Here is a 12,352-nt window from a genome sequence, read left to right as displayed (position 1 = left end):
GGGAGGCTTGGCTGATACAGCTGAAGGCTGTGCTGCCATCCAGAGAGACCTGGACAGACTGAGAGCGGGGCACAGAGGAACCAGAGGAGGTTCAACAAGGAGGCACTTAGTGCCATGGTCTAGTTGATTGGATAGGGCTGCGTGCTAGGTTGGACTGGATGATCTTGGAGGTCTCTTCCAAACTGGTTGATTCTATGATATGATACACAAAAGTTTTTCTATGATATGATACACTAAAGACAAGTGCAGAGTCCTGTACCTGGGGAGGAATAATAAACTGCACCAGTACAGGCTGGGAGGTGATCTGCTGGAGAGCAGCCCTGTGGAGAGGCACCTGGGGGTGCTGGTGGACTTCGAGGCTGGAATTCGTGGCTAAAAAGTTACCCATGGCACAGCAATGTGCCCTTGTGGCCAAGAAGGCCAATGGGATCCTGGGGTGCATTAGGAAGAGTGTGTCCAGCAGATCAAGGGAGGTTCTCCTCCCCCTTTACTCTGCCCTGCTGAGACCTCATCTTGAATACTGTGTTCAGTTTTGGACTCCCCAGTGGAGAGCTACGAGGATGATGAGGGGACAGGAGGGCATGGCTGATGAGGAGAGGCTGAGGGACCTGGGGCTGCTTAGTCTGGAGAAGAGAAGACTGAGAGGGGATTTGATCAATGTTTATCAGTATCTGAGGGTTGGCCAGGAGTGGGGAGACAGGTCCTGCTTGCTGCTCCCTGGGATAGGACAAGGAGCAGTGGATGTAAGTTGCAGCACAGGAGGTTCTGCCTCAACACAAGAGGGAACTTCTTTAAGGGTCCCAGAGCCCTGGCACAGGCTGCCCAGAGAGGCTGTGGAGTCTCCTTCTGTGGAGCCTTTCCAGGCCTGTCTGGATGTGTTCCTGTGTGATCTCTGTTAGATAGGATTGTCCTGCTCTGGCAGAGGGGTTGGACTGGCTGATCTCCTTTCGTCCCTTCCAGCCCTAACATCCTCTGATCCTGTGATCCTGTATTGGTTAAGGGACAGGAATATCTCTCCTGTGAGAAAAGACTGAAACCTGGGGCTGTTTAGTCTGGAGAAGGGAAGGCTGTGGGGGGGCCTTATCTATGTCTACAAATATCTAAGGCTGGCTGTCAGGAGGATGAAGCCAGTCTTTCTCCAGCAGTGCCCAGTGATGGATGAGGAGCAGTGGACATAAACTCAGTCACAGAGAATTCCATTTCAGTGTGAGGGAAAAAAACTTCTGACTAGGACTGGGTGCTAGGTTGGAGTGGATGATCCTGGAGGTCTTCTCCAACCTGGTTGCTTCTATGATTCAATGATTCAAAGACAAGCCCTTGGTTTTCACCTTGCAGCGCTGGTGTCGGAAGAACAGGTGTTTATATCGCGCTCGACCACTTAACCCAACACGTGAATGACCATGATTTTGTGGACATCTATGGACTTGTAGCTGAGCTAAGAAGTGAAAGGATGTGTATGGTACAGAATCTGGTAAGATTTATGCATTTATCTCTCCTGGTTTCCTGTTGTTAAGAAATTGCTCATCTGAATGCCTGATCTCCTACAAGACAAGACTAAGAAGCTCGTAACAATCAGCTGTCTAATGAATTTTCTACCAAATCCTGCTTTGACCTGTGTTGTGCAAGTGTGTGGTGTGTATCCATTCGTGTCTATTTGACCAGCAAAGTCTTGGCAAGGTGCTGAAAAGAGTGGTAAATATTTCATCTTTTTAGAACAGAAATCACAATTTCTCAACCGCTGAGAAAGTTCATTTGAGTTTTGAGTGAAGAACAGTTGTTAAATAGAAGATGGATCTGTTTATACACTAATTCATTTGCTGAGCCACTTGGATCCTCACAAGTCCATGGGAATTCTTCACAGAGAGAGTGATTTGCCATTGGAATGGGCTGCCAAGGGAGTGGTGGAGTCACCATCCCTGGAGGTGTTGAAGCAAAGCCTGGATGAGGCACTTAGTGCCATGGTCTGGTTGATTGGCCAGGGCTGGGTGCTAGGTTGGCCTGGATGATCTTGGAGGTCTCTACCAACCTGCTTGACTCTATGATTCTATGATTTCACTCTACTTAGCACTCTTTTTTTTTTTGTGTGCATGAATGTGTAACATAGTCCTCCAAGGTTTTAAATATCCATTTACCTTTAACCTCCTTAATGATTCCTCAATTCTTTTTTTAATTGCCTCAGCTAAACCAAATAAATATGCATAGAATTAAGCACAGAGCTCGCAAAATCAAGGCAGTGATGCTTTTGAGGTCTTAAAAAGTGCACTTATGGTGCCACAGGCTATGATGCTACAGGCATCAGAAGAGACAGGGAGACACTTGATGCAAGGAATTCAGTCTGTTCATTGCACTCCAAACGTGTTTTTTTATACCTTTCATCAGAAGGCTACAAATTGTATTGAAGTGTAATTGGTTACATGTACCTTCATTAGAAATTGCATCCTAATTGGCATAGTGTCTCAGTTCTAGTTTAAATTTCCAGAGACTCCAAGAAATTTGATAGAACCAATAGCAGTTGTATAGAGTGCCCTTCCCTCTTCCCCCTCCTTTCCCAAAGAAAGGGATTAGATGGAGAGAGAGAGGGAAGTAAGCACAGCCAAATAAATCAATCTCACTCGATGTGGAAATTAAAAAGAGAAGTTTAACAATAAATTGAAAGGGTATCTGAGGTAGGGAAGTTACAAATGGTATAGGGAAGGGAAAACAAATACAAAAGTGTAAATACAGCCAGATTTTGATGGTGATGGCTTTGTCCTCCTCGTGGGTGATGGCCACGTGGTGAAACAAAGAGAAAACAGGAATAGGATGGTGATGGTGGTATGCCTGGAGGCAGGGAGCAGAGAGAGAGAGAGGCAGTCCCCCTGCTTTTATGGATCTTTAGACAGGAAGGAGGAGTGAGCTAACCATCACCTGGTGGTGTTCAGACCCACCCCTGGGAAGGAGGGGTCAAGACCACCTAGGGTCAAGGCTTGTTCAGGAAACAAAGAAAATCCAGGAAGATGGTACCGTTGTAAAAAGAAAAGAACCTTAAATCAGCACCAAAGAGCCCCAACATTCTGGCAGACTGCTGAGTATAGATGCAAGCTAGTGATGACCTGCTGCAAAGAAGACCTCTGCTGTATCTTGTGAGCTGGCTTTGTGTAAAGAAGTGACAGCAGAGTTTAAAGCTGATCTTAAGTGCTCAGCAGAAAGGAAATCCAGCTGTATTTGCATAAGCCTGCTGGAGGTCAACTCTAACCCAAGGTTACTGCCTGAGGCCTTTGAGTCTGCAGCATGATTAGCCAACTTCTCACTGCAGCCTCTCTGGATTGCAGCCAACCCATCCTTCAGTCTTATCAGCTGCACCACTCAGCTTGGTATCATCTGCAAACTTGCTGAGAGTGCACTCAGTCTTGCTGCCTGTATCATTCCTGATGATACTGAACATTGCAGACCTCTGAGGGACACTACTTGCCACTTGTCTCTGGACATCAAGCTGTCAATGGCTACCCCTTGGATGTGATCATCCAACCACTTCCTTATCCACTGGGCAGTCCACCCATCAAATCCCTGTCTCTCCAGATTAGGGAGAAGGGTGTTGTGGGCAACTGTGTCAAAGGCTTCACAAAAGTCCAAGTAGATGACATCTGTTGGTCTCCCCTTGTCCACTGGTGCAGTTGTACCATCATAGAAAGCCACTAGGTAAGGCAGGCAGGCCTTGCCCTTGGCCAAGCCATGCTGGCTGTTGCAAGTCACCTTCCCGTTCTCCATGTGTTCCACTATAGCTTCCAGGAGGATCTGCTCCGTGATTTTCCCAAGCACAGAGGTGATGCTGACAGGTTGGTGATTTCCAGGGTCCTTCTTTTTACCCTTTTTAAAAGTGGGCCCAACATTTCCCTCCATCCAGTCCCCAGGGACTTCACCTGACTGCCAGGACTGTTCAGATGTGATGGAGAGTGGCTCAGCAACTACATTGGCCAATTCCTTCGCAACTCTGGCATGCATCTCAGCAAGGTCCCATGGATTTGTATATGTTGAGGTTCCTTAGATGGTCCTGAGTTTGATCTTCCCTTATGGTAGGAGGGACTTCACCCACTGCTCTGCACTTAGTGGTCCTTTGACTTGGGAGAGGGACAGGACAAGATTGCCAGTGAAGACTAAGGCAAAAATACTTCACACAGTATTTCTGCTGTGCGAAGATCACTTCAGCAATGCATTTTGTGTCTATCTGCTGTCTTCATTTACTTTTTTTTTAACCTTGCCTTATTTTGCCTTTCTCTTTTCAGCAGTCACTACCCAGAGTTACTTTATGCCCTTAAAAGTGTCAAATTAGCTTCAGATCCCTCTCTTTGCATGATAGTATGTTAAAGGTGATGCAGCAGCTCAAAGGTATCACTAATAATACTGTGGGGCTTTTGCTCTTAGCATCAGTGCATTCTGCTAAGCCTTGTCGATTTAGATTCAGTTGAACTTCTGCATTTGAGTGCACTCTGCTGGTTTTCTTGGTGCTAGAAAGAAGACAATTTTCTTAGCTGAGTGTTACACTTGTGTGGTTCAGTTTCTTCAGTCTGAATGCAGTGATTCAAATCAATTGAATGTCTTGTAGTGAAACAAAGCTTTGCAGAAAGTTGTGCAACAGTCTATTAGTCTCAGCTTTGATGAGTCTAGCCTGGAGAAGAAGAGGCTCAGGGGTGATCTCATTGCTGTCTACAACTACCTGAAGGGAGGCTGTAGCCAGGTGGGGTTGGACTCTTCTCCCAGGCAACCAGCAGCAAGGGGAGACAGTCTCAAGTTGTGGCAGGGGAGGTCTAGGGTGGATGTTAGGAGGAAGTTGTTGTCAGAGAGAGTGATTGGCATTGGAATGGGCTGCCCAGGGAGGAGGTGGAGTCACCATCCCTGGAGGTGTTCAAGAGAAGCCTGGATGAGGCACTTAGTGCCATGGTCTGGTTGATTAGCTAGGGCTGGGTGCTAGTTTGGGCTGGATGAGCTTGGAGGTCTCTTCCAACCTGGTTAATTCTATGATTTTAATTTCATATATTTCATGTGTGCTCACAAATAGCAACATATTATGCCCCATAATGAATGAAATCAAATCAGGTGTATATGATACAGTAATTGAAGTACAGAGATTGCTGTGTTAAACTGCAGTTACTTAGAGGACATCTTGATGTTATGTATTAAATATATATATATATAAGAAGAGCTTTTTTCTTCTGATCAAGCATCTCCAAACTCACACCTTACAGGCACAGTATATATTTCTGCATCAGTGTGTGTTGGATCTATTGACAAGCAAGGGAAGCAGTCAGCCCGTGTGCTTTGTGAATTATTCAGCACTGCAAAAGATGGACTCTCTGGATGCCATGGAAGGTGAGCAGATACAGACTGTCTCAGAAGTATTTTTTCATAACAGGTGCATGGACTTGTCTAGACTAAGAAGCAAAAAAGCAATACCTTATGTGATGGTTTGGGTGTTCCCTGCCCCCCCACACTTTGGAAGTCACCCAGACTAGGCTCAGCTGGCTCTGGAAACTGAATGAAGCTTTGTATTTACAGCTTAGCTCAATGTACAAGCAGATAGTTACAAATATGGACAGAAATAGACAAGGTAAAAGGTAATACAAGAACACAACAGCCCTCCCAGACACCTGAGTCCACAGGAGGGGCTCCCAACTGCCCTTCAACCTTCTCCCACCCCTCTCAACCTCACCTCAGTCCCAAGGAAGAATGGAGGCTCAGGAAGCAAAGTGAATTAGGAAAGAAAAAAAACGGAGGGTGAGGTTAGAGAGAGAAATGCAGCTCAGAGCTCCCCAGCAGAAGTGCATCACCACTGCTTCCCTTTCACAGCCTGTAATCTAGTTCTTCTCACCAGAACATTCTAGCTAGCTTCAAACTAGCTAGACACACCTTCACACACGTGCTCTTGCTTTACAAGTGTAAATGTCTAGCGCTTTGGTGCTCTCCCTTGTAGTAAGAGTTGCTGATCCAGCTTCCCACTCCCTTCCCTGTGACAGAGCTTACAAATGCAGCCCAAATCATTACCTGACATTAGTTACTATGTGAAGAGTCACTGATCCAGCTTTCCCCTGTGACAGAACTTCTAAATGCAGCCCAGATAGTCACTTGACATTAGTTATTGTATGTTTGCAAGGCACAGGTTAATGTAATGTGTCTCTTTCTCTTGTAGGTGATGTGGAACTTGAATGGGAAGAAACTACTATGTAAATAAATAGCACAGACAATGAGATTTTGAAAATCAAAGACATATTTTTTCTAAGCACAGGGGCCAAAGTGAATTCCCCTATTTTGGTGATTAAAACACAGACAACTGAAAGATCTTTTCTTCTATCACTGTGTCTTCTCTTGGCCATATTGATCACTTAACAGTAATGATTGCATCTTTTCTTCTATCACTGTGTCTTCTCTTGGCCATATTGATCACTTAACAGTAATGATTGCATCTTTTCTTCTATCACTGTGTCTTCTCTTGGCCATATTGATCACTTAACAGTAATGATTGCATCTTTTCTTCTATCACTGTGTCTTGGCACTATTGATCACTTAGCAGTAACGATTAGGAGGACTTTTGCACCGACCACGCTTCTGGTGTTACATAAACACTGCATTTGGTATGTCTTTAAGTACAAAGTGTGTTTGGACATATTCCCTTTGCCCAGTTACCTTTGTAAAAGAAGAACAAAAATGAGCCAAAGATGTAAAAAAAACACATTCCCATTGAACTTGTGTTGGAGTGACTTTGCTGTGGGCTTTGTGGTTTGGTTTTAAGTAAAAGCTACAGTTCCTTGAATCATTCTTGCTAGATTGGTTTCGATGTTGTCAGCCTCTGCAGATGAATTCCTGTACCATCACGGTGACCTTTACCTAACTGCATGTTCTTGTGTTTGGAATCTCTTTTTTTTTAACGAGTGGCAGCACATCAGCTCATGATCCTGAACAGCTGAAGAGTCACCTTCTGACACGGGGAGGATTATTCAGCTCTTGCACAGCACACAGTAGCTCTTTAGGGATACTTGGGGCTATTTAAGCTCTTTTATAATCAGGTGGTTGCTTTTTTTACATGCACAATGGTGATTGCACATGTTCAGTGCTGAAGAAAGTGGTTTACATTCCTGCTCCTTTTCAAGCAGATAAACTGAAGTGACACTATAAATTTGTTATGCATTACAGTGCATGTTAGATGGACTTGAGTAATGGAATGACTGTAATTAACTCATGTTTCTCTACTATAACAATGATCAGTAGTGTGAAAGGTTGCTCAAAATTTACTGACAATGTATTTCACAGGCATATATAAAGAGTATAAACTTTAACATTTACTGACAATGTATTTCCTATATATATGTATAAAGAGTATAAACTTTTTTGCGCCTTTCTCAGGGTTGGCAAAGGGGAAGGATTGATTGTTAAGGGCTGTGGTTTTATCCCTGTGTAAAGAAATAGATAATTCTGAATGATACTAAAGCTGTGACCTTAATCTGAGGTGCAAAACATAATGGCAAAGAGACTTTGGTGTTGCCATCTTATAATCTGTTCAGACAGAAGAAATCTATAGCCTGGTTGAAGCATCAAGCTCAAGCAAGTCAGATGAATCTCTTTTTAAAGCCTTGAAAGACACAGTTGTGTGCACACACTCTGAGCAGAATACTACATGGACAAAGCTTTCCACAGCCATAGCCTGGGTGAAGCATCAAGCTCAAGCAAGTCAGACAAGTCTCTTTAAAGCCTTGAAAGACACATTTGTGTGCACACACTCTGAGCAGAAGAGTGCATGGACAAAGCTTTCCATCCCTGAGCTGTAAGTGCCAGACAGAAGACGCAGTACAGTGTGGAACCTGATGCTGATCCATAAGCAAATGACAAGTAGGTGTTTGGTGTCTTTGCAGAAGCTGGCAAGGATGGTGCAGTGACTTAACCCTTTGTAACACAGTGCCAAGTGTCTAAGATGGAAATCAAGACAGCAGTTAAGGAGGTGGAAATGATCCATAGAGATATTTTGGGCACTCTGTCTTTCAGAAGGACCGGCAGTATTGTCACCATCACCTGCCATGTTATAAAGAAAACAATGCCTTTTAAAGCCGGAGAGAGGGAGGGAGAGGTGATGCCCACAGCTGTTGGAGTCTCTGGCAAAGCATTTGGTGCAGCTCTGGTTTCCTGGGGTTCCTATGACACATGTGTTCTTCATTTATTAGACATGTTCTGTAAAGCATGCTGACAAATTGCTTCTAGGCACTTACAGATGTTTTTCCTGATTTGTGTTTGTACTTGGTAGCAGAACATGTGATAAATTGACGTTATAGAGTCATAATCTTGTAGCATCTTATCCCCACGCTGATGGAATTTCTGTCTGTGTGTCCTTCAGCCAAAGGAAGAAGCTAAGAAGCCTTCTGCAACTTGCAGATGAACTCCAGAAGCTCCAACTGTGCTGAAGCATTTTCTGGTTTGTAAATCCTTATCGATGGGTCTTTAACATCCTCCTTTCAGAGCCATGCCTCTGGTCAAACACTGCACTTGCTTGGCAACTTGTTAAGATACTAGAAAATGTGACTCTCTTTCCTGTAGAGACAAAGTGACAAACTGGAAAGTAATTCTAGCCTTCAAGGTAAAAGTCAATATTCAACATGAACTGCTCGCAACTCCTGACTCCTTCTTGAATACTCTGTTCCGTTTTGGGCTCCCCTGCTGAAGAGGGACAGGGATCTGCTGGAGAGGGTCCAGTGGAGGGCTAGGAGGATGATGAGGGGACTAGAGGGCATGGCTGATGAGGAGAGGCTGAGGGACCTGGGGCTGCTTAGTCTGGAGAGGGGATTTGATAAATGATTATCAGTATCTGAGGGCTGCCAGGAGGGGGGGACAGGCTCTGCTCACTGCTCCCTGGCACAGGACAAGCAGCAATGGGTGTAAACTGCAGCACAGGAGGTTCTGCCTCAACACAAGGGGGAACTTCTTTCCTGTAAGGGTCCCAGAGCACTGGCACAGGCTGCCCAGAGAGGCTGTGGAGTCTCCTTCTGTGGAGCCTTTCCAGGCCTGTCTGGATGTGTTCCTCTGTGCTCTGTGTTAGATAGGATTGTCCTGCTCTGGCAGGGGGATTGGACTGGATGATCTCCTTTCATCCCTTCCAACCCCTAACATCCTGTGAGCTGTGAATTTTATACATATTCTTGGAGCTACCAATATAGCAAGAGTGTAATCTATCAAAGTTAGACACTGGATGAATAAAACCTGGAGAGGGACACAGATTCTTTAGGATTATTACAGTAGCACTGAAATTAGGTTACACTGCATTCAATTCCTTGGGCAGTGTCTGTAGAGCCTGCCATGTCTCCATGCGTAAATGAAACAGTCTGGGGAGTGACCCACTGGAAGGCAGCAAAAGGAAAAAGGATCTGGGGGTGCTAGTGAACAGGAGACTGACCATGAGCCAGCAACGTGCTCTTGTGGACAGGAGGGCCAAGGACATTCTGGGGTGGATTAGAAGGGCTGTGGTTAGTAGGTCCAGAGAGGTTCTCCTGCCCCTCTACTCTGCCCTGGGGAGGCCACATCTGGAATACTGTGTCCAGTTCTGGGCCTCCCAGTTCAGGAGGGACATAGAACTGCTTGAGAGAGTTCAGTGCAGAGCCACAAAGCTGCTGAAGGGAATGGAACATCTCTGTTACAAGCAGAGCCTGAGGCAGCTGGGGCTGTGCTGCTGGGAGAGGAGAGGACTGAGAGGTGACCTCAGCAGTGGTTATAAAGATATAAAGGTGAGTGGCAGGAGGCTGCAGCCAGGCTCTGCTGGGTGATGCCAGTGACAGCACAAGGGGCACTGGGTGGGAGCTGAGGCACAGGAAGTTTCATTTAAACATGAAGAGGATTTTTTCCCTGTGAGGGTGACAGAGCCCTGGAACAGGCTGCCCAGGGGGATTGTGGAGTCTCCCTCTCTGGAGATACTCAAAAGCCACCTTGACACATTCCTGTGTGGTCTGGTCTAGATGATCCTGCTCTGGCAGGTGGGGATTGGACTGGATGAGCTTTGGAGGTCCCTTCCAGCCCCTGACATGCTGTGATCTGTGATTGTTACACAAGATCATTGTCTACCTATGGAACCAAAGAAACAACAGACAGGTCCAGTATAGTTTTTGCTTAAGAACGATGAAAAGTACCCACCTAACTCTCTAGTTCAAGGGATGGATGGATGCTAACAACTCAGGGTTGTTCCAGCATTGAGCTGCACACCCATTCAGTGCTGCAAAACTTGCAGGGCATTAGCATGCAGCAGGCTGTAACCAGAAACCACTGATAGGGTGTTGGACGCAGCTGATGGGTTTGGTTTGGAGCAAATGAGCCAGAGAAAATGTACAGAAGGGTGATCCAGCACTGCCCCACTTCTCCAGGCTGCTGTGTCACAACTCTATGGTACTGAAAAGAGAAGTCCTTTCAACGTTGTTCTCCATGGTCTGCTCTGGGGCTTAATGCTGTGTTGCTTGTCTGTGTGTGACTATATTAGAAGGAGTTGCAAACAGTAGTGTGGATCACCTGAATTCAACCACTGCAGGCATGACCTCATTCTTGGCTGAGGTGTGGACTGGTCTTCAAAGCTTCTCTCTACCTCTTTCCCTACGAGTCGATTTCCAGATGACATCAGGGATGTCTTTGCATTTTTGGTGCTGGCTGTTGCCCAGAATACATTTTCTTCCCTGTCCTCTGTGTGGTTACAGTTACAAGGTATGGGACAAGTGCAGTCTGGCTTCGGTGCTGAGCTGAACTGCAGTATCACTCGCACGGCTGCAGCACAGGCACTGTGCACAGCTGTAAGGGCAAACTGAGTCATACCCAGAAGTCCTCTCTGCTGCTAGCATGAATTCTGCCAGAAATTTTAACACTGGTCCTCTGAAGACAGCGAGATGGATCCTGTGCTTGGTTTTTGGTGTGGTAATTGTGATGGTTTGGGTGTTCCCTGCTCCCCCACACTGAAGTAAAACCACCCAGACTAGGCTCAGTCGATATGGAAATTGAATGAAGCTTTGTACTTACAGCTTAGCACAAGATACAAGCAGGTATTGATAATAGATACAGAAATAGACAAGTTAAAGAGGAATACAGAAGCACAGCAGCCCTCCCAGAAACCTGACTGCCCAGGAGGGGCTCCCAACCACCCTGTCACCTACCTCCCACCCCTCTACCTTACCCCAGACTTTGCCTTACGTTCAAGGTGAGTTTGGAGGGTCAGCCAGGGGGGTTAGGAAGCAGAAGGATTAGTCAGGCAGCAAGTTAGAGAGAGAGAGAGAAGTGCAGCCCTAAAGACAGAGAGCAAACTCTGATATCTATGTTCATATTCTTGTTCTTATCCATCTGTCGCAATCCCTGGAGGTGTTGAAGCCAAGCCTGGCTGAGGCACTTAGTGCCATGGTCTGGTTGCTTGGCTAGGGCTGGGTGCTAGGTTGGGCTGGATGAGCTTGGAGGTCTCTTCCAGCCTGGCTGATTCTATGATCTCAGCCAGCCTATGAGTGCAGCAGCCATCACCATTGTTTCCTTTTCACAGCCTAGCATCTAATTCTTCTCACCCAAATATCCCAGCTAGGCTCAAACTAGCACACTGATTCTTTTTTCCCAGAGGATGCTGAAGCAGTTATGTTAATTATTTATCCTCACAGCTCCTCTCTCAGATTCCAGTGAGTAAAAGAAAGCTGAAGAGCAATGGCTTTTCAGCACTGAAGAGCATCTACAACACTTCCCCAGAGCTCTCATCATCGGGCAGAGTTCACCACGAAGTTATGCCTCTGCATTTAAGTTGAAAGACAACATTTAGAAGGTTTCAGATATATTTGGATCATCTTCCTCTGCTTGTTGATTGGTGTTACCAGGGTGATCTTTTTGTGGGCTGACAGCTGCACTCAGCTATCCATTGTCACCACGAATAAACGCTGCCAGTGCTCGTTACAGTCAAAACTGAGCTGAAGGAAGCTTCACAAGGATGTCCCTGGAATATTTTGCAGGAGATGGAGTTCTGAATGATATGAAAACAATACTTGGATGCTGGAAACCTAATGTGCAAATTAAGCTCTGCCATTCAGAGTTACATTCCATGAAGCCTGCTGAGCAGGAGTTGTGTCCCAGAAGGCACAAAGCTTATTTGGGACAAGTTAAGGACCACCTTTGAGCTGAGTACTCTAAGGTGCAGGGCATTCTTGCCATGCATGCAGCTACACAGTTAAGCTTTACTGCAAAGCGTGCCGAGCTCACTGGGCAAACACTGATACAGGAAACATCTCTGTGCCAGCTGGTAACACCCTTTGTGATTCAACTGAGTGCTAGGATACAACCCTACTTAGCCAATTATTCCAGCAAAGATATATAAACAAATATTTTGAGCAGTGAT

General features: G+C 45.7%; 1 protein-coding gene across 1 annotated transcript in view; it reads left to right on the top strand.

Moving 5' to 3' along the window:
• Window positions 1-8,620, top strand: part of PTPRQ (protein tyrosine phosphatase receptor type Q) — a 121,323-nt gene extending 112,703 nt beyond the window's left edge. Inside the window, exons 43-45 of the mRNA XM_064142862.1 lie at window positions 1,336-1,471; window positions 5,223-5,346; window positions 6,164-8,620. Coding sequence (XP_063998932.1) covers window positions 1,336-1,471; window positions 5,223-5,346; window positions 6,164-6,201 — 298 coding nt within the window. The 3' untranslated portion in view covers window positions 6,202-8,620. The remainder of the gene's footprint in view (window positions 1-1,335; window positions 1,472-5,222; window positions 5,347-6,163) is intronic.
• The last annotated feature ends 3,732 nt before the right edge of the window (window positions 8,621-12,352 follow it).

Source organism: Pogoniulus pusillus, chromosome 4, assembly GCF_015220805.1.
Source record: "Pogoniulus pusillus isolate bPogPus1 chromosome 4, bPogPus1.pri, whole genome shotgun sequence".
Lineage (NCBI taxonomy): Eukaryota > Metazoa > Chordata > Aves > Piciformes > Lybiidae > Pogoniulus > Pogoniulus pusillus.
Note: the sequence above shows the minus strand (reverse complement) of the source record. Positions and strands in the feature narration are given on the sequence as shown.